At 39.9% G+C, this 21,884-nt stretch overlaps 1 protein-coding gene across 1 annotated transcript in view; it reads left to right on the top strand.

Annotated features, from left to right (window-relative positions):
• WDFY4 (WDFY family member 4) overlaps nt 1–21,884 on the top strand; it is a 113,277-nt gene that overhangs the window by 15,832 nt on the left and 75,561 nt on the right. Inside the window, exons 12-24 of the mRNA XM_041461622.1 lie at nt 3,707–3,800; nt 8,374–8,588; nt 9,486–9,580; nt 10,516–10,723; nt 10,998–11,074; nt 11,750–11,968; nt 12,951–13,135; nt 16,101–16,332; nt 18,267–18,418; nt 18,941–19,052; nt 19,168–19,358; nt 20,822–20,974; nt 21,332–21,405. Of these exons, the coding sequence (XP_041317556.1) occupies nt 3,707–3,800; nt 8,374–8,588; nt 9,486–9,580; nt 10,516–10,723; nt 10,998–11,074; nt 11,750–11,968; nt 12,951–13,135; nt 16,101–16,332; nt 18,267–18,418; nt 18,941–19,052; nt 19,168–19,358; nt 20,822–20,974; nt 21,332–21,405 (2,007 nt within the window). The remainder of the gene's footprint in view (nt 1–3,706; nt 3,801–8,373; nt 8,589–9,485; nt 9,581–10,515; nt 10,724–10,997; nt 11,075–11,749; nt 11,969–12,950; nt 13,136–16,100; nt 16,333–18,266; nt 18,419–18,940; nt 19,053–19,167; nt 19,359–20,821; nt 20,975–21,331; nt 21,406–21,884) is intronic.

Genomic DNA, 21,884 nt, shown 5'->3' with positions numbered 1-21,884 from the left:
AAGAAGGTTGCTGGGACTCAAATCTTGTGCTTAGTGACTGCTTGAACCTGCTCTGATCAATTTTGACTTTTTCAGTTATGTGGCAAGGTCTTCCAGTCACTTGATACATTTAAAATAAAGTTACACTAAGGTATTTTAAATGCTCCTTTATGTGTGTGTGTCCAAGCACATGTGCAGACACACTCTCATTTATTCATGCTGAAATAGAGAAAATTGGAAAAGGAACAGTCATGCTGCCTACCTCATTGGATGAAGGTTTATGTCAAAACATATATCCTTGGTAGGAAGGGAAGACTGACCAAAATCAGCATAACTGTCAGCTGTGAATCAGTTCTGAATCACCCGCATTTTGTAACTCATGAGATTTTTCTGTCCATTCATTTTTCTATAGCTTTATCTTGAATCTCAGTCCTTTTATCAAATTTGTTTCTGGTTGAAGTTATGCTTAAAAAGGCTAAGTTGATAAGTGTGAGATTTCTCCAACCCTTACTGTAGATTATTGCAAAGTCATCTTCCAAGTTAAAACCAAGACATGATGTCTGCCACTTATAGCAGCCATCACTGAAGTCAGCAGAACTCTTTTCCCTGAGTACTGAAGCAGGCTGAATAATAATTTCTGATTATATTTATACTTGTTTGAAGCAAGTAAAAGAATGTGTGGTGGATTTCTTTGTTCCCTGTGCAGCAGATTTTAAAGTACTCATGGAGATGTTTGCTCCCTGTTTACTCTTTAAATTACACTGGAAGTTTCTGGTTAGGTACTCAGTGCTGGGGAGGAATAAATGCTCTTTTCCAAGCAGATCTTCCTATCCTGATTTGGGAGAACATGAGTCCATGTGCACAGAGTACCTAGGTGGTGGTATGTGTGAGAAGCACGCTGTCTGTTGTTGAAGTGTATGTATAAGGGAGGCCCAGGGAAGTTAAGGGAGAAAGAGCAGGTTGGGGCAATGCTGGGAGGGTTGAGGCTCTGTCTTCTGATTGTCTTTCTGAAGTTACAAGGTCTGAAATGAGCAATGCTTCCTATCTGCTTGTGTTGTTTTACCTGCTGAGATGTGATGCTGTACAGTAACTGAATACCACCTGTGGAGGCATGAATCCTGTAAACTGGGACCCTTTCAGTTCACAGTGTCTGATTTGGGATTGTTTGTCTTGGTTCTGGGATGTGAAGGCACAAAAGGAAGCCAGATCAGCTAAGGATGGTGGGCGATTGTCCATGACAAGTGTATGCAAACACAAAAGAGGAACATGTACTGGAAAGCTGACAATCTTCAAGCTATACAGCCTGTGTCCTTCTCCACCAGTAAATTTTATGAAAACAAAAATAAGAAATCCCATAGTTTCTGCCAGCCTGTTGTTCCCCTAGTGCAGCTTCCTTTTAGCTGTACTCCACACTCACACTTCCCCCTGAAAGGTTTCAGGCAGCAGCTTGAAAGGAGGAACTGGAATGCAGTCAGTGTAGGTGGCCTGAGATGCCCCATCTTGCAACACATATTTAATATTCCCCTGTGACTAATACATAGGAAAGTTACCATTTTGATATTGGATAATATCCTAGCCCCTTCCACTGTCCTGTGGTCAATGATGCTGCAAGCTTCTGGGACACAGGGGAATTGACTGCCCTTCCCATCTCAAAACCAGCTCTCTGTGTTCCTGCAGACATGTTTGAAACACCTCTTGTGGCAGATGGGGTCTCTGGTTTTCCTTTTGTTCCTGGTGATTAGACATAGCCTGCTGCAAGCTGTGTTAACTGAGGCTGATCTCTTTGGGAGGGAAGCCCTTCTTTGTGCCCACCCAAGCAGCATGGCTGCTGCAGCCGCTGTTACCACAGACAGCTCACTGCGCTAATGGCTCTTCGGGTTCTTTGTGACATCTCATTTTTGTCCCCAAAACCTCCTATTTGTCTTATTTAACTGGCACCAGTGCAGAGCAGATTTGCAATTCACATCATGGAACTGGTGAGATAGATGGAGTGGAATCACGGGGCTGATGGGATGGCCCTGGGGCAGGAGTGTGAGAGATGGCGTATTTGCAGAGGTGAGGAGTTGGAACAGGAACACAGCTTTTGTACTAAGACAGCCCATAAAATAAGGGCCACAGAGAAGGCTGGAGATAAGGCTTACATAATATTTTTAAAAACCCTTCTTCAGCCTTGTTGCTCATCTCTGCACTGACTCCAGCATCCCGATGTCCTTGTAGTGAGAGGCCCAGAACTGGACACAGCACTCGAGGTGTAGCCTCACCAGAGCCAGGTACAGGGGAAGAATCACTCCCCTCTCCTGCTGCCACACTATTGCTGATGCAGGCCAGGATGCCATTGGCCTTGCTGGCCACTTGGGCACACTCTGGCTCACCTGGTCATGGGCCAGCATGCCAGTTTTTTTTCCAACCAGGCAGCTTTCCAACCATGAGTTCATCCCCACTGATTTTAGTGAGCCAGGATTTTTCTCTTTTAAAATAGTGTGGGTTTTCTCAGGGAGATGGCAGGAGAGTATATTTTCAGTGTACCTTTTCCTGTGCCATTTAAAAACTTGCCCACATTCATGTCAAGTACAGGTGTATGTGTCCACACTGAGACCACTGCTGCAGCAACTCTTTATACCAGACCTGATTTTGATTTGTTGCACAGAAAATATTGCAAATGAGCAATTAATTTGAAATTATCCTTCTTGAGGGTGCAGTAAAAATTATTTGTCACTGTGTGGCAGTGTGCTACGCATTACTCCCTGTTCTGCTGTGTCAGATGAGCCTTTTTGGGAGTGGCTAACAAAAATGTATAATTGCAGTCTTTTTCCCTCCTTTACATCCCTTATAAAACTTTTTTTCTCCAATGTTTACTCTTATCCTTTTACCTTGTGTTTTATACAGTTCATAAAGCATATTGTGTTTTATTTTGTCAGTATAATTACAGCCATTAGATGTTGCCTTTGCTTTTCTTGTGAGATCTGCTTGGGACAGATGTTTCTGACAGTGCACATCACAACTCCAGTTCAGAGGTGCACCCAGAAATGCTGATGATACTCGAAACAGGACTAGCCTGTAGTGCCTAAACTAGAGATTTTTGCTGTGCTGTGAATTCATCTTTGAGATGTATCTGACCTCTAGCCTGCATCATGGCATTAACAGATCTTCTCTGTGATGTCTCTGATTCCTCAGTTCCTTCCTGTGCCTGAACATATAAAGGTCCTAAGTGCAAAAATCAAAACTGGTGGGAAAGCAGATATTCAATTTTACTTTAATACTTTAGGCAAATTCTAGTGTTGGAAGGGGAGGGTGGCATACTAATTTCATCAAGACTGTCTCACCTTTGCTTATTTCCCTTTTATTTTAAGTACTAAGATTGCTGTATAACCCAAGTTATAAACTTCTAGAAAATAAAGGATAACACTGGTTGTAGACTGAGGCATCAGCGATTCCTCTGGTTGTTTGTTTTCTGTTCTGCAAATACCTTCAAAGGCAAAATTTGCTTAAAGATGCTGCCTCACATCTTTGAATGTGCAGGTCCTTGAAATTTCACCTCATGAGTAGGTGATGTCTTGTCTTTGTTACTCTGAGGAGGCATCCAGCTGTTCTGGGTAATTTGTGTTTGCTTAGTTTCCAATGCTGATCCTGGTTGCTATTAGGAGAATTTAATGCTGTGCTCTGCAGGAACATTGTTAGAACCTCTTTGCTGTTCTAATGATAATTATGATGTGTCTTTTATCTGCAGGTTGGAAATGAGAGACTGCACCCTTGTACACCCAGGTGCTGTCTGTGTCATGGTGAGGTTGTTGCCGAAGCTGTACAAAGAAGGATATGCTCAGGTGAGTCTGAACATATCAAAATCCCATCTAAACAGTGTCTTCTATTTCTCTGTAGCTTCATTTCCAGGAATTGCTTAGTCTTTGCAAATGTGGCAGTACTAAAATTTACCTAAAACCCTGTCAGGAGGAACAGCACAAATTTCACTGATCATCAATAGATGCAAGAACAACAAAGACTTTTGGCTGTCAGTTTGCCAAAGCATTTCTGTACCTGCCTGATGCAGTATATGGATTTTGGTCCCAGAATACTTATTGCAAAGGCATAGTGTACAAGTGCCTTGAAAACTGTTTTAAGTATAGCAAACAGGCCCAGCAACGAGAACAGTCTGACTCTTCAAACCTAGTTGTCCATAAACTTTTAATGCAGCTTAGAATGTGTTTGTCAAACATTCCATATACATACACACCAACTCTGAATAAAGATACTGCCTATATTGTATTGGCTGTTTGGTCTAAAATACTTGAATGCAGTCAAAGTACACATGAAAGGACTGAAATAAAAACAGGTTTTTCATCCAGAGCTCTGAAAGGAACAAATAACTGCTGGCACATTCCAACTCTGTTTATTGGAATCAAGCCACCAGCTAGTGAAATTTTGTTAATTACAGTAATTAATTTCTGAAAAACAAGTAGACGGGTTAATTGGATGAGAATGTCATCAAGAAATTGGAATTGGCTCCAGGACCTGAGCTCTGTAAGGAGGAGAGCCTCTCAGATCCTCAGTAGATGGCAGTGTTCTTAAAAGTATGAAGGTCTAGAGCACAAATTCCAGTTATATATTTAAGTACACTCATGTTTTATTTTTTTCTCTCCCTCATTTTTTCTTAGTCAATAAGAAATTATTACTGGTAGTGTTTTAGTATTTCAGTTGTGAATATGATTGCCTCAGGTAAAATTGGACCACTATTATGCAAGGTCCTGAGTCAAACCCTAGCTAGGAGTTAACAAATGTCTTGAGGAGCTCTCATAAAATAACCCACAAAAAAGGTTAAAGGAAAAATAGAATTTTCCTGGCTATTTCTATTGAAAAATCACTGAATGAGAGAGAGAATGAATAGAATATTTCAGAACTTGGGAAGCTCACTGATGCTGCCAGGTAGAGTCACAAAAGGCTGGACTTTATTAGCTTTAATCATAGCATATACCACTGCATGAATCCTTGTGCCAGGAGATTCTACTTGGAACAGCAGTCAGGTCAGATCTGATGCAACAGGTTTAACCTCAGTGGCTAGAGAAGGGAAGCTGTGTGCTAGAAGGAAAATAACTGGAGGAATTACTCTTTGGGTAGATGCATTCTGTCCATCCCAAACAGGTTACTATTTCTTTTTCTAGTGCTACAGTATTTAACAGCTAGATGAGATGAAATAATGGCTTTGTGGATGTACTGCAGACTTTCATAAAAACGTCTTAAGGGGCTTCTTGCTCTGAATTTAAGACTGAATAAAAAAGTACCTTTTTTAAGAGAAAATGTGGGGAAGAAAGAGACAATAACTCATCTCTTTCTGCTTGTTTTAGTACCATGGTAGATATTTTAGGTCCAAGTGAACGAGAGTAATCTGGAAAAAATCTTAGAATCAGTTCAGGTCATGTGTGATTCCTTTGCTTTCACAGAATTGGCAACGAGAAAGCACTGCTTTTACAGAAACATTAATGGAATTCAATAAAATTAATGTACTTGCAATTCTGACCCTCAGAAATAATATCAGTTTCCTGCCAATTTTGCAACTTCTCCGTGACCTTTGTCAGACCCAAGAAATGATGGGCTGAAGCAATGTTGAGCCTGTCATTGTAGAAAACCCAGCAGCAGACAGTAAAACAGGTGATCTTGCCCTTCAGCCATTTCTTATACTTTCTGGAATGACAGTTAAGAGCTGAGGAGAATAGATTTGTGGATGTATATTCCTGCCATTGCTAGGCATGAGAAAAAAATTATTTGAGTGTCATGCGTACAGAAACTTGCTTAAAACTTTTAAACTGACCAAGAGTTTTGAGTCAGTAAGCAGTCTTAGAGTCAGTAAACTGTATTTAGAGGACATTGCTCCTGTTCCTGCCTATGACTGGAACTGAGCCAGTTGCCATCAGACTCCGTGTTGTTTGACCACATACAATACAGATTTTCCTTTTATTAATATGTTGTCTGTTTGGTGATGAAAGATACTATTGCACATTTCAAACTCTCAGTAAATTGAGACAGGTTCCCTTGAGATATGTGGCCCAGGATATTCACAGTGTATTTTCTACTTTGAAAAGAAAGAAGTTTCCTCTCAGACACGTCATCCTCTACTGAAATTTTAAGATTCCAAAGTGTCATGTCAAATCTTTCCCATTTGTAATGTCAAGGTAGTCTAGATCTGACAAGGTTGGATAAAGGAAAGGAAAGAATTTTTGAGAAGAGAATAAAAGCTTGTTTCAGTTATGTCTCATCATCCTGGCAGGTTTCTTCTGAATGCAGACAAAAAATAATCCTCACACAATTAATCATGTAAATTATTTATACTTTTACTAAGTAATACTATTGCTTCCACAGCTGGATTTTTCCTTTTTGTTTTCATCCATGTCTCTTGTATGATGAGCTGCTGTCATAGTCACTGTTGTGAAAGTAAAGCACTGTCCATCAATGAGGATTTTGCACCTTTTAAAAAGACACTCATCCTTGTTTTACATTTAGGCTAAATTACTTGTTCTCCCTTTAGATGTTAAAAAGTAAAATTTTTCAAGTATTTCTGCACACATAATTATTGCTATTTTGTTCTTTAATCTAAGGAAATTGCATCCTTTTGAAGTGAATGCATGGTGACAAAAGTTCACCATTTTTGCTTATCTTGAATATAGCATAATAACCTTGAAGATGAATAACAGTCAATTAAATTCAGCCACCAAGTTTTGAAACCATGGGCTCTTAGGAAAAAGAATCTGGGAACTACTTGAGCAGATTGGGCAAATTGCTAGGTGACATTTGCCCTCAAAACTCCAATCTGAGGCAGAGCTCCGCTGCATTCTAACTGCACCTTCAATATCCTGATTCACGGTACAAGTAATAAGTGTTAAGAAAATCAATCCATGCATACAGAAATACACAGCATGGTTTCTTGGCCACCTTTAATATTTCCACTAAAATCTCATTTTACTGGAACAAAGATCCATGAAAACAGCTCATTTTATTCAAAACAAAGCAATATTGGTATTGACAGAGCTGCTAGCCTAATGAAAACAATCAATTTTTTTGTACACCATTATGCTTTTATTGGATTTATTTTGGAATAAACCAGTTGCTTCACTTAGTGAAGACCTGTGTCATTCTCTGTTTAGTGTTACTTACACATACTTTCCTGCATATAGTCAGAAATTGAGTAAAATGTTAATTAAAATATTTTAAAAGTTGTGAGACTTTGAAACACTCTGTAATAATGTAGTTCAGTGTGGTGGACACTTTGTATGTAATGCAATGCACAGTGAAACGTATGTCCCTGGAAATGAATAATCCTTCAGAGAGAAGAAAATGTTATCCAAAGAACTCTCCCTTATGTTATACAAAGAACACACCCTTCAGATCTGACAAATGGTAGCTGAGTTTGCAAAAACAGTAGGTATGTTGCAATGGATGTATTGTTTTCTAAGTGTTGCAGTTGGGGACACTTTGAAAACAAATTGCTTGTTGGCTTTGAAATTGTCCTGTATTGGCTTTGTCTGGTTGAATGCAAAAGAACTCAATTCCTCTTTACACTTAATAAGCTTATTCTGAATCCAGTTGCTTCTCATTCATGTTATAAAATCAAATCCCTCAAATCCCCTTGCCTTTATTTGTGTGCCTGTCACCATTGTTGTCCTTTTCTTTAAAAGTTTGCATATCTATTTCCTAGAAGATCATGTGAGAAAGCTTGAAAGCTCTTTGAAATAGGGAATAATTCATCTTTACAAGATTTGCGTTTAAATGTATGATCAAGTTACTTTTACATGAAATCTAGTTAGGTCAATGGGGTACAATGCATTCCTAACTGGGAACAAATTGCTCTAAAGATAATTTATGAGAATTGAGGGACTTGAAGATCACTAAGAAGCAATAATGAAGCAAAGCTTCAATTCAGCAAAACATATAGAGAAATGTTGAAAATTGTTTCATGACATCACTTGATACAGTTTTCTTTAAGAACAGTGCTTTTAGAATGAAGAGTAGGCCAGTATGGATCTCCACAGGCTTAATGTTAAATGTATTCTGAGTTCCTGTGCTGGTCTTGGAGTTTATGCCTAATAAGCTGCACTTGGTGGTGGTGCCTTGTTTTTGAATGCCAGCTGATTGTTTTCTTCCTTTACTGCCATAGAGATGAGGCAGGAAAGCTGAGCTGTGGATGGGCAGGCAGCTGCTCAGATGAATATATGCACATTGTTTTAGTGCAGAGCTTGACAGAACAGCCATGCAGTTCTGCTTGAGCCACTTGCCTTAGGGGCTTCTTTTCTGAACCAGATGTTTACACTCAGGGATTTGACAATTGAAAAACAAATTAAAACAGAATAAATCAGTTGTCCTATACAGTTTAGTTCCAGCTCTCTGAATTTACTTTTGTGTCCATTTCAGCTTTCCCAGGAAATCCAATGTGCTCTGGTTGACCATATCCAGTCCTTGGTGAAGTCAGAGAAGAGTCGTCAGGTGATGTGTGAATCTGGCCTGCTGAGCACAGTCATAACCTCCTGCCAAGATGCTTTCTGCAGTGACAGTCACCCCCTGCACCTGCCCCTCACTCGGGTGTTTGAGAAGCTTGCATCACAGGCTGTTGAGCCACATGTGTTAAGGTATAAGATTGTATCTATTGGAAGCAATTTGCTTTAGCTGTGCCATTTTTTTGCAAAGTTTAGAGAGTAATTAGATGCTTCATGTAGTGCTCTAATTCAGCAAGACTCAGCCTTTTCTTTCAAGTCCCAGTTAATCATCCTTTCTCACTGATTGCAGGATATATGCTTAAATCACTCCTGAAGATGGTATGAGTCTGTAGTGTTCTGCATCATCTCTGCAAGGGTTATAAAGTCATTTATGAATGAACTAATTAAGTCATTGCAAAACAAACAAGGTTATTCTCTCCTGGTATTTATATGGAGAAGTTGTTTTCTGCAGAGTAAAAATTACTTTCTCATGTCTAAGATCCATGTCAATGACAGATGCAAAAATAAAAAGTGCAGTCTTCTTCCTCAGTCGCTGTTTCCAGTTTGAGGTTGCACTTTCTTCATTAATGCTAACAAGTGGTAGACATTACAGTCTAACCTAACAGCTACCAGAGTGCAGATGAATTTAAATATTCAGTGGAAGACTGTATTTCTTTCACTGAAATAGGGAATAGGATTTATAAAAAAAGAACTCAATAAAAAACTCCAAACCATAGATTTTTTTTTTCCCTGAAAAATTAGGGCTATACAAAATTATTGATTAAGAAAAGCAATCCTTGATATTTTTTTTCAACAGGAAAATCTTGAAAGGAAATGTAAAACAAGCAAAATATTTGTGTTGCTACAATGGAAAACATTTCTTCTGTTCTATTTGGGATGTCTTTCAAATTTGGCATTCAATAAAAAAAAATTTGTTCTCCAGAAGTCTCAGCTCTATTTGCATGGTTGCTGTGACTCCAAGTGTCTGGCTTGTTTTCCTTTTTTATAATGGCTTCTTTTTTTCTTTTTTTCTTTTTTTTTCCATGTTAGGCAATTTTTGTGGTTGGGAGGTTCTCCACCTTCTCAGCCCAGCACAAACAAGACCAAGGTCCTTTCCTGTCAGGGGAGCGATTCAGCTAATGCAGGTAAGCACACAGTGAACAGGGGCTGAGTTAGAGATGTGTCTGAAATGACAGGAAGCTGCTGTTGAGTAGGTTGGTCCAAGGCAGTCACTGTGAAGGTGGAGTATGCCCAGAAGATTTTCACCGGATATTCTCCAGATTGGGTGGTACTTGACCAACACTGAGAGCTGATTTGATGGCTAGCAGAGACAAAATTAAATCTTTGCTCAAGTTAGATGCTGAGTATAGACTCAGATTTTGCTGGATCAGACATGGACATGGTTTATAAAAATACTAAAATTCTACAAACCAAGGGGAGTGTCTCCTTTGTTTTGCAGCATATTTTTCCCATGATTTATAGACAGAAATAGAATAAGAATGGGAATAAAGAGCACTGCTTTTTGTAGTCCCTAGGATATCCTGGTAATCTACCTTGTTTATGCAGGCTGTTTTCCATCTGAGTCGTTTCTCTGCTCTAATGTATTTTATAGATGAGAGGCTACAGTGTAGTAGTATTTGGTGCTTGAGACACCTGATACAGCATGGTCTGTATTTGGGTCTTATGTTCTTTGCAGTCGTTTTTCAAATCCTCTCCCACATGTTGCTTGTGACCATTCTGTTACAGCACAGTTGAAAGAATCGTCTTTGCATAAGAAAAATGAAACCAATGGGTTTGGGACATTTTTTGTAACGTGAGCTCTGGAGCTGCCTGAAGATGTGTGGGAAGAAAATATGGCTAAAATATGGCTATGGCTGTCCTGACAACCTCCCATTTTGACATGTCTTCAGTGCAATATCGTTTTTTATTACTGTAGTATTTCTGTGGGCTGCAGAGGATGTGTTATCTCAAGAGCATGAAGTGCTGCTCTGAGCAGGGATGCCTAGAATACGGGCAATACCTGTGGCTGGAAAATGACTTGCAGACATTGATCTGGTTAGGCACTGTGTTCATCTTTCAGGTTCAGAAGAGAGTGTGGTGGACAGTAAATCTGATCCTCAGATGGCTGTGCCTGTCAGGACCTCTCCTTGGCTGTCTAAGGGGTCTGCACTGGCGCTCCAGACTGCCATGAGTCTCATCTCCATGACATCACCTCGGAACTTCCAGCTGCACAGCACTGCTTTAGCTCCATCGTTTGTGGAGTTTGACATGTCCATGGAAGGCTATGGGTATTGCTGCTGTTGCTTTTATTTTAGCTGCTCTGGGGTCTCCAAACCCTTAGTCTGAACACAGTAACTACTCACTTCTCTCTTCATCTTAATCTATGTATCCTATGGCTGCCTTCCATGCAGCAATATTGCCAACATATTTTGTTACTGTCTTATTGCTGAGAGCCTACTCTCTACATGCCTTGCTACCACGATTCTGCAATACCAGAAGACAGTGGTGACCCTCAGGGATGATTTTGTTTCTGATGACTGGTTCTTGCTTGCTTTTGCATAGGTGTTTATACCTCCCTACCTTGGCCACGGTCATGGGATCCAGTGCAGACCAGTCTGTCTCGGGTGGGACTGGCATGGGTAAGAACTGTGACTCACCTACAGCTTGCTGGGAGCACTGACTTAGCCCCAGTGAAAACATTCAGCAGCTGTAACAAAGGGCAGCACGTAAGCTGTGCATTCCAAAACACTTCTATTTCTGTGCCCCAGACCAGCTCTGAACTGTAAAACTTGTACTGCTCAGCAAAATGGGGAATTGGGTGCAGCTTTGTAGTGTGATGAATGAATATTAGCAACACAAACTTAAAGCAAGCTTCTAAGTAAACAGTCTTAACAAGTAAGAGCCACCAGATTTTAGGGTAATCTCGTATGGAAGGAATAGGAACTGTCACTTAATGGGATTCACCTATACAACAAAATCCTCTGTTGGGTGGATTGGGAAATGGCTGAACCTTTTGCTTCCTGAGTTTTTGTGAAATTTGAGAACTTGTTTCTAGTATTTCATCTGCTCCCAGCATGGAGATCTAGTGCTCATTTCTCATCAGTCAGCTTTAGGTCATTTATACATGTGCACAGAGTCACATGTGCAATCTCTGTGATATTGAATACAGGCAATGAAGTCCAACAGAATAGAAATTAAACCCTGAAATCTAATGTTGGTTCTTCCACGGTATGGAAGAATGAAACAGAAAGCAGTTTGCTAATGGCTTCACAAGGAAGGCAACTTCCTTAATGCTTTTTCATTCCTCTCTACAGGCAGCAGAACTTTCCCTCCCTCAAGTGGCCTGACACTCTCCTGCTGGTTCCTGGTTAGCAAGTTTGGTTTGGTGCACAGCAGCCACCCACTCCGCTTCCTTACTGTTGTGAGGCACATGTCAAGAACAGAGCAAGAATTTGTTTGCTTTTCTGTAAGCTTCTTCCCACAGGACCTGTCTTTGGTCATTTCGACAGAAGAAGTGGAATTCCAGCCACTTGGTAAGGTTCTTTTCAGTCAAGTGCAGTCCTCTTGTCATCTGGAATTTTTCATCAATAAATCTCTTCTTTGAAGTACTCAGGATATTAATGAGATTTCTCTTCAGTTTTCTTCTTGAATCCAGTCATGATTGTAATTGTTGCCCTTGTTTAGTTTTTAAGTTTGCTGTAGGCATTGTGAATTACTGCAATATTCAATGGAAAATTTTTGTGTCACTTATATTGTGGAGTGCAGTTGTGGAGACTGGGCTTGAACCAGTCAGTTCTGTGTGACACTAAACAGGTTTGGAGACAGGACTGAGGATTTGGGGAGTGATCTAGCTTCCTAATGAAACAATTAATTTCCTCTCCTTGCTTTCAGAATGTTTTCTATTATGCCAGTCTGTTAATATTGTTCCCTGTTGATATTTATCCCCTTTTCCTTACTGAGTAGAGTAGGTACTTCAAATGAAATGTGACTGAATATTCCAAAGGAGGTTGGAAATGAAGTGGAAATAGTATCTGGGACTTTTATGCACAGCTGACATTGTATGACTGCTCTGATTACCTTAAATAATGATAAAAATTCCAGCTTGCCTTTTTTCATAAAAGCTACAAATTAATATGGAGACTTTTATCACTCATGGCCCTGCTAGGAATTTTTTCTCTGTGCCAGCTGACTCTGTAAATACTCAGAGGGGTTCTCCTCTTAGTGAATATCTTGGGTTTGTCCTAGTTCAGGGTAGGTTTGCAGCACCAAGGCAGATAGCAGGTGTTATTTGGGAGAGTGACATGTTGTATGCTGGAGGCATCTTGAGAGTTGTGCAAGTTGTAGGTCCTGAAACAGACCTTGGGCAGTGTTTTAAAGACATTAGAAATAATAGCATCAAATCACACTCTACCCACAGAGTGTCATGCTCTTTCTGTCACATTTGAAAGTTGTGTTCCAGAGGCAGGTGAAGATGGGAAACTTTCTGTTCACTTATCCCTTTTTTTGCTGTTACAGATATTATGGAACCTGAGGCTGAGGTCCTAAATCCCTCCCCATTTCCAGGGCAAGTAAAGTTTGGCTGTGGTAAACTTCTGGTCACTGGCCAGTGGCATCATCTCACAGTGACAGTTGCTAAGGAAGCAAAGAAGAGCTGCATTGTGTCAGCGTATATAAATGGTCAGATGCTTGGCTCTGCAAAAGTAAGGGCTCTCTGCATAGATCTCGTGCCTGACTTTTGCCTTGCATTGCTTTTCATTTCCATCTCCCAATGCACCTACCATGACTTTTCAGTAATTATCTGGGAAACTCAAAGCATGGTGATTTACACATGTAACACGTGCCACTCTGCTGGGGGTGAATGGAGTTAGAAATCTGTACAAAATGGGGTGTACCTGTGCTGCTTTTTAAAAGTGTGTTCTCAGCTTATAGTGATGCTTTGAACTAGCTCTCCTCCTCCTTCAGCATGTAAATAACCAGGGCAATTTGTGTGGTGGTGCTCCTCTAGAGTTGAGGATAGCTAGCTTGCAAGCAGCTCAGGGTTATGTTGCTCAAATTCAGTTATACGCTTAGGTCAAAATTTTCTAAGTTTACTAGTGATTCAGAGGATTTATCAGTTTAAGCCCAAGATCTGCAGAGGTTGCCACCTATAAAAAGTACTTGACATCAAGGTGTGGCCAGAAAACCCTAAATCAAGGATGACTTTGATTTAGGCTAAAATCTGCAAAGGTGATGAGTTACACAGAAGGTCTCCACTCTTTCTTTTCAAGAAAGCTCTTGAAAAGTGGAAAGGTCACAGAAAAATAAGCTTCTGTGAGTGGTCAGCTCTTTGCAAGAATCCAAAGGTGGGAGGAGTTTCCTCAGGCATCTTATCTGGTCATGTTTCAAGCTGTCCTCTTTCTCTTACACCCTTTGAACCAATCAGCCAGTGGTCTTTTTCCTCACTAGCACACTCAGCACTCAGGAACAGATAGGTGTTCCTCTGGGTTACGTGTTCAGTGTGTGAGATTATATAAATTCATGAGTTCATTGCTAATATTGGTGTACTGGCATTTCCCCTAATATGCAATTTCTTGTGATTTGTATCACACAGCAGTCAATCCTCAGGTTGGATGAAATAGCAGGTAAAAGCAATCCAAATGCACCTGAAGGGTTCATAATCTACAAGATAAATGAGAATAGCCCCTGGTTTCTATTATTAATATCATCATGCTCCTGGTTTTGCAGTTAATCTCATACTATTTCAGATATCTGATTTTTTGATTTTGAATACAGTGTAGAAAATGCAGCCTGTTCTTTCTATTATATCTCTGGTTGGTGTGGCGGATTTTTCATTTTTGAGTAGAATCTTTTTATGAGTTGAAACTTGTAACCTTGGTCTCCTTCTTTTTGTTCCCATATTTCAATTCAATCTCAGCACGTGCAAAGCTCATATGTGTGTTTTATTTTTCCCATGTAAACACAACCTGTTTAATTCCAAATATTCTCTTTCCCATACTTGAGAAAAATCATCTGTCTTATAAGTGCCTTTTGGGACCTATATCCATTTCAAGAATGAAAATTTAATTTAATTTGACTTCCTTCAAATGAGACTGAAAGTCATCAATAAAACTAGGCTTAAACATTGCAATTGATGAAAGTATTCACAATAAGTGTTTTTAACATTCAGTGAAACAGCTCATATGAATAAATAATCTTTTAGTAAACAAAAGATGGTCCCAGTGTTGGGTTCACTGATTAATGTAAGCCTTCATCTTGATATATACAGTGAAGAAAAGATTGCCTAAGAAGTTAGAAATGGATGAAGGTTATCAACAGTACCAAAGGCTATTTTTTAGTTGGTGGAGCTGGAGTGGGGTGTGTTACTGTGCTGCATCAAGTCTAACATTTATTCACTGAAGTGTCAACTCCTGCCTCTTAATATCGACCAGCCCTGTTTTCTAAATCTCAGTAGTCAGAGACCAGTAAATGCTTGGAGTCTCCCACCCTAAAAACAAATTTTTAAAGACAGAGCTAAGCCCCAAAGTACAATATAGTTTCTCTCTACCAAAAAATCCCAACTACTTCCTGTTAGAGCTCTCTACAGTTAATTAAAATAATAGAATCACTTTAGGAGGCCAAATCATAATTTTGGTACCAAAAATAAGTGGCCCTGTTTCCTAAACAATGTTAGCTCTACTGAAGCTTCCTGATGCAATTGGACAATTTACACTCTTCAAAAACTGCTTATGCTCCATTTATGCCAGTACAAAGCAACTGTAACTTGTCTTTCTGTGTTGAATGTCACAATTGGGGTTGTGAAGTTAGGAAAGCAAAAATATGTTTGCAGTCAAGACAGGGTTTTTCTTTGCCAATACTTGAAATTCTTTTGACTTTGTTTTTGGAACAAAAATTAGGCTTAAACATTCAAAATGATTATTTTTACAGTGCTTCTTAAAGTCCAGTTTCTGAACAATAGTTGACAATTGTTGTGGTGGGTTGATCTTGGCTGGAATCCAGGTGCCCACCAAGCAGCTGTATCACTCCCCTTCCCAGCTGGACAGAGGAGAGAAAATAAGATGGAAAATGACTCGTATGTTGAGATAAGGCAGTTTATTAAAGCAGAAGTGAGTTTACATGTGCACAAGCAAAGAGAAAAAAATAAGTTTATTCTCTACCTCCCTACTCATTATTCTCTACTCCTACTCATCAGTGAGTGCTTTTGAGCCACTTCCTGGGAAGCAGGAGCAGTTGCTGTAGGAGGCAAGCATTATAAATAATTCCCTCCCTTCCTCCTCCTTTCCTTAGCTTGTATGTCTGCGTTGATGTTATATGGATTGCAATATCTCTGTTGTTAGTTTGGGTCAGCTGGCCTAGTTTTGTGCCCTCCCAGGATCCTGCCCACCCCCAGCCCCTTGATGAGGGAAATGCTGAAGAGCCAGTGCTGATGCTGCCAGCTCTGCTCAGTAATAGCCAGAACGCTGGTGTGTTATCAACCCCTTTTAGCTCCCGGTGCAGAGCACAGCACTGTGAGGGCTGCTGTGGAAAAGGAGCTCCAGGTCAGCCAGGCCCAGTACAATTGTGTTGTGCAGCTGAGACTTCCATCAGCAGAGAGGTGGCAGGCAGTACAAGACCCCAGGGCACCCTGAGTGCATTGGATCCTCTCGGTGAATTCCTTCTCTGTTGCAGATGCAGTATCTCCAGCCTTTCCCAGGTAGCTGTATTTCCATGGAACCCTCTTCCTTTATTGATGTCTACGGATACATAGCCACTCCTCGGATCTGGAAACAGCCGTCCTCCTTGACCTGGCGCCTTGGTCCCACATACTTGTTGGAAGAAGCCATTTCTGTGGAAACCATAGAAGTTATTATTAAGCTTGGCCCTCAGTATTGTAGCAACTTCCAAGCAGTACAGTTTCAAGGTATGGGATAATTCTCATATCTGCCACTCTTTGTTTGTCAGGGCAGTGTTCTTTTTATTGTTGTAATCTTCTGTTAGTGTTCCAACTGTGTCTAGAGATAACTCTAAAAGTCTGGGAAACTGCATTACTGAATGCTGTACAAGACTGAAGTAAGATACATGAGGATCTTGTAACATCCTGTGAATTGGAAAGAAGGGTAGGAATCAAGCAGCAGAGAGAGATGAAGGGTAAAGAGGGACAATGCATCCTGAGTTGCAAGGTTGTGATTTCTGTTGGACAAACATTAAAGCAGAAGCTTTAAGTGAGACATTCTGCATTAACAGTGCTAACAGGGAAAAACAAAAGGCAGAAAGAGAAGTATAGAGTTTAACTGCAAATGCCTGCAGAATAGGAGGGGCAGGGGAGTAAGTTACATTCCATTTAATGAAGAGGCTTTTTAATTGAAGTATGCTGTTAGCTTCAATTATTAAACAGACAGACAAAACATTTCAGTTATTGATTACTGTTTGTTCAACAAGTAGTGCATCCCGTCCATGCTAGAGCTTGGGATGAAATGGGATGGTCATTTCTCATTTGAAAACAGCAAAATAATCTTTCTTGGTGATACTCCAGCCTAAAAGAATGTAAAAAGACTGGCTGAGAGTACTCCTTCAGACAGAATGCTGTCAATCTATACAAAAAGCTGCAAATCAGGTATGGGATGGGATTATTGAGAGAGAAATGGTGTCAAAGTACAGCTCTGAAATAAAAACATTACCTGTAGGAGTCAGAAGGATTTGATTTTTTAAATCATTGAGTCTTTATGTAGTCTCGGGGACTTGTTTTCTGCATAGTTCTTCCCAGATGGACTTCAGTACTAACCGCAGGTTGTGGCCATGCGACTCTAGTGGTGCTCTGTTTAGGGGAGATCACTGAGCAACTTATAAGATGTGATCTCCTAATTGTGAAATGATCTCACTCTCCCTGCACTCTCCCTATTTCCATCAAAACATCCAAAGGAACTTAGGCAAATGGAAATTTTGACTTTAAAAAAGCTTTACACAATCCCTCCAAATACTACAGTTAGTTTTTTTTTCCTTAAAACGGGTTTATGACCTTGTTGCAAACAGCAGTGGGAATGTTTGGCAGTGTTGTGTCCTGTCTCCCCACTATCTCATTGCTTCTTGCTAATCAGCTGCAGTTGTACAGAGGCTTAGTCTGCAGACCAAGTCCTGCTGGAAGGGAAATGGTGACACAGTCTTGAGGCATTTTATTTATAGTTAATCTTCATGTGGTGTGTGAACTAATTTTTTGCCTAAAAGGGCTGTGTTACCAGCACTAGTATACAGTTTTGTAAGTCAGCTGTTTTCCCAGTCTATAAAACTGTCAAAAATACAACATGATTTTTTTTTTAAATAAAGATACATATAGTATTTCTAAGTGTGAGAATGAATAGAAAATTAGAAAATTCTTTAAAGAAATGCATAAGAAAAGCATACCTGCTAAACCTGAGACTTTTAAGAAGCTTCCCAAATGCTGTGAGTTGGCAGCTCTGAAAATTTACCTCAGCTCTCCTTACACACAAATCTTTTATTTGAGTACCCCGATAAAGTTCCCAGAAACACAGGAGGCCTCTGAAATGTTTTCTATGTCCAGAAAGTTTGTTTATACTGTGTGGACAGAGAGAGAGGTTTATTATGGACATTTCTGAGCTTCATGAGATGTTATGAGAGGATATAAAATCAAGGCAAAGCAGTTACCAGAGGACACAGCCATGCACTGGTGATGCAAGCTGCCATGGCCTGTGTTGCAAAGGGTGAATGCTTTTTCCTGGTTATAGTTAAGACAAAGTAAAATTATTTTGTAAACGTCAGCTTCCTCCAGTTATTTTTTCACCTGTCTTGCATATTGAACAGCAAAGTTCCTTCAGACATTCGCAGTCTTTCTTGTTTTAGGTGAGGACCAGAGCAGTGATCGTATCATCGCACCTCTGGTGGCAGAAGATAAGATTTCTTTTGGAATCAATGCTGTGTGCTCATCTCTCACTACAGTCCAAGATATAAAGAGCTCTTACAATGAAGTGGATGGTCGACTGATTGCCAAAGAGGTCACAAATTTCCCTTTCTTAAACAAGAAATTTTCTCTGGCTTCTAATCAGTTTCTTAGAGCCAAATTTCTGACTTTGTCTTACCTGTGTACCTTCAGATATTTTTTTTAACTTCTTTTTCCATTCCTTAACTTTATTCTACTCATAGGTTAATTTCACCTGTGGAGAGGAATAGATTGGACAGTGTGAGCACAATGTTAAAAACATTCTTTGAAACAGGAACAGAAGCCATAATTTTCAGGTTTTATGATCATTGGTTTCAGTCTGTGTTTTCTTAATGCCCTCACAAGGACTTTTCACATGGTATTCTATTGTTCTTGCTAATACCAGGTCTATTGATATATGAAAGTAGTGGCATTGTGGAATGTTGTTGGTGGGTGAATATTTCTCCTTACCTTTTATTAAAAAAGATGGTTTTCATAGTTTAAAATTATTCAAATAATTTAGAGTATTAGAGCATGCATTTTTTAGTGTCCCTGACACCAGCAAAGTTTTTCCTAAAGTGCCTTTTATCTGTTTTAGATTGGGATTAATTCTCGGGACAGTTCAACTCCAATATTCCTAGCTAAGAATATTGCTGGACACCTCTCAGGTTCCTTGCGGACCATTGGGTCAGTTGCTGTGGGCCAATATGGTAAATCCACTTGTCTTTATGTTTAATATTCTTTTAAGAGTGTAGCTTTTTTTTGTGTCCAGTAATAGATGAAGTCTGTGTAACTCCCTGGGAGTGTAACACTGCAATTTCCTAGGGGTAAGAGTGTTCCAGTCCTCGCCAGCAGCCACCAGCCTGAACTTTATTGGAGGCCCTGCCATTCTCCTGGGTCTCATTGCTATGGCCCGTGACGACCACACCATGTATGCAGCTGTCAAAGTCCTGAACTCCATCCTCAACAGTAGCCCCTTGAGTGGAAAACTGATGAGGCACATCCATGGATACCAGGTAGACACTCCTTTGTTCATTCATTCTGGTTATAGTCTTTCCCTTGTAGACATTTATCCCCAAATCGGTCAATGGGAATGAACCGAACACATCCTGACTATAGCCACTTGTGGCTGGAACTTAGCAAGTTAGGAGGGGGATATAGGGTAGTGCTCTGTCTCCTGTGCTTACAGTCCCTGGGAACCTCTGTAAGAGTTTTCTGCTGAAGGAAACATGAGGACAGGTGGCCCTTGGTCAGACATGATTTAATAAACTAAATAAGCCAGAGCAGCAGATTTGTGACTGACCCACTCTTTACCTTTTACCAACACACTTGATCCCACATACAAAAGACCACTTCTCAGGCAGCTTTTCTTCCTCCCCTTGGCTCACACAGCCTAAGATTCCTCTTTACAGACTGCCAGTGTAGGGCTGACAATGGATCGCTACAGCTCAGTCTTCACAATGTATGAGGAATTGTGCTGATATAAACAAGTGCTGCCTGAATTGCATTGATTAGGTCTGTCCCAAATTAATCTTTAAACCTGAAAGCTATGCAGATTGAAGATTTTGGCTGTATGTAAATTCTATATATGTAATATTGGATGGATTGAGGCTCAAGTATGAAGTTTCAGTTTAGTATCATTTACTTTGTGCTGAGTAGGTGAAGCAGAGAACTCTGAAGGAACAGAGAAGACTCTTTAATATAGAAGGTTCCAAACAAGACCCTCAACATTAGGGTTTCGTTAATGATTTATTATAAACTTTCCATTTTTCCAACATGCAAATTGTTCCTAAATTGATCGCAATTTATATGAATATATTTATCTTACTTAGGATTGGGCAAGCAATATCTTTCTTGTAGGTCAATGCCTGTCTTTGTATTGTGTATGAGCTGTTCCTTTTGATTTTTTGCTACATAGTGTTCTCTCCATGTTAATAAATGTGTCTTGATATGTATTTTAAAATTAATTTCTATTTTTCCCAACCTGTTCAAAATGTAATGGCTTTCTGAACATTCTTCTCACAGTATGGAGAAATTGTTGGATAATCAAAGGTAGGCTCAGTCGAGAAACTGACAATATTTCATAAATGTGTTTCATCTGGGGAGGTAAAAATTAGTATTTTTTAAATTAACACCATTTGTAAGCAATTAAGAATACATCCATGAAGAATAGCATAGAACACCTACCGTGGTTATTTACAGTTATATTTGTCTGTTGCTTTTTTAAAATTACATTCAACATAATATGGCACATATTTTCCTCCTGTTCAATGCCACAGAGCTGCCAAGATCCTTCAAAAATTCATCCTTACACTTCCCGCACAAAATTTTATATCTGGACTGAAATATTCATTTTCTTCATGATGCTTATGCAAAATGCATGCATGCATGACTGCTATATCTGATTAAACTATATGTTGGTCTTGAATTAAATACAGATTTTTACTTGGCAGATACTTATTCAGTCTTCTCTTTTCAGTTGCTGAGCTATCTATTGAAGAGGAAAACTCAGCTGCTAAACCACAGGATTTTACAGTTAATGTTCTCCCTAGTGGGCACAGCTGAGCTAGGCTTTGAGTCTTCTGTCATCAAGAACTACAGTGCATTCCAGTATGTTCTCTGCAACTTTGAGGTAAAACTGTTCATGTTACTCTGTGGGTTTGGCAGTATTAAAGATGGCTTTTTAATACAAGATTTGTTTTGTTCATAGCATCTCCCGGATTCAGTATTTGTGTGTTGTGCATTATCACACTGTGGGCCCCCCAGGGCTGCAGGAACACTCCCAGAGGGTCTGCTCCTCAGGGCTGGAACTGCAGCTACAGCTCCCTGAACTGTCAGGGACTTCCCAGTGCCTGCAGGCTGCGTTACAGAAACACTCAAAGTTTATGATGTTCTCCTCCCCAAACCAGTTTTAACTGTTTCTCTGATGCAGCTACTGCTCTCACAGCTCAGCAGAGCAGTAAAACCTCTGCTTTCCTCTGTCTTTCAGCTTTGGATGAAAGCACCAGAAAATCTTGACCTTGCTCTTCTTTCCCATCTTGTGGAGATCTTGCAGTCCTCCAGGTATAAACTTGTGTTTGAATCAGAAACCTGTAGGACAAACTCATCTGTAACCTGAAACTGGAACTCTGAGGTGGATATGAAGGGTCTAATCCCAGCTGGAATCAGAGGATTCTGGGGGTGAATCATTCCTGTTTTGCTTTTTCAAGCCTGGACTTAGTGATTTGGTCAGCCCCTAAGATGACTTTGGGGCCAGTCTGGGAAAAGGTATCTGGTTACCTGGTTCAAGTGGAACCACTGATGTACAATGCAAGTTTAAGTATCTGCTGGGGAGGGGAAATCTTAATGTTTGACTATGAAATAATTTTTTAAAGTATATTATTGGAATGTGTTTAAAATCAAAACACAACCCTTTTATCAATATTCTTCATCATCTGGACTGGAGCGAAATGTATCTAAAGAGACAAAGCATGGCAGAGGGACTGAGTAAAGCTAGGTTCCTGCTTTTTGGTAGCAGAAAGCTCTGTGCAGAGCTGTCTGGT

The sequence above is a fragment of the Pyrgilauda ruficollis genome, unplaced genomic scaffold, assembly GCF_017590135.1.
Source record: "Pyrgilauda ruficollis isolate IOZ18807 unplaced genomic scaffold, ASM1759013v1 scaffold15, whole genome shotgun sequence".
Lineage (NCBI taxonomy): Eukaryota > Metazoa > Chordata > Aves > Passeriformes > Passeridae > Pyrgilauda > Pyrgilauda ruficollis.
The sequence above is the reverse complement of the archived record's forward strand: the minus strand, read 5'-3'. Positions and strand labels throughout refer to the sequence as shown.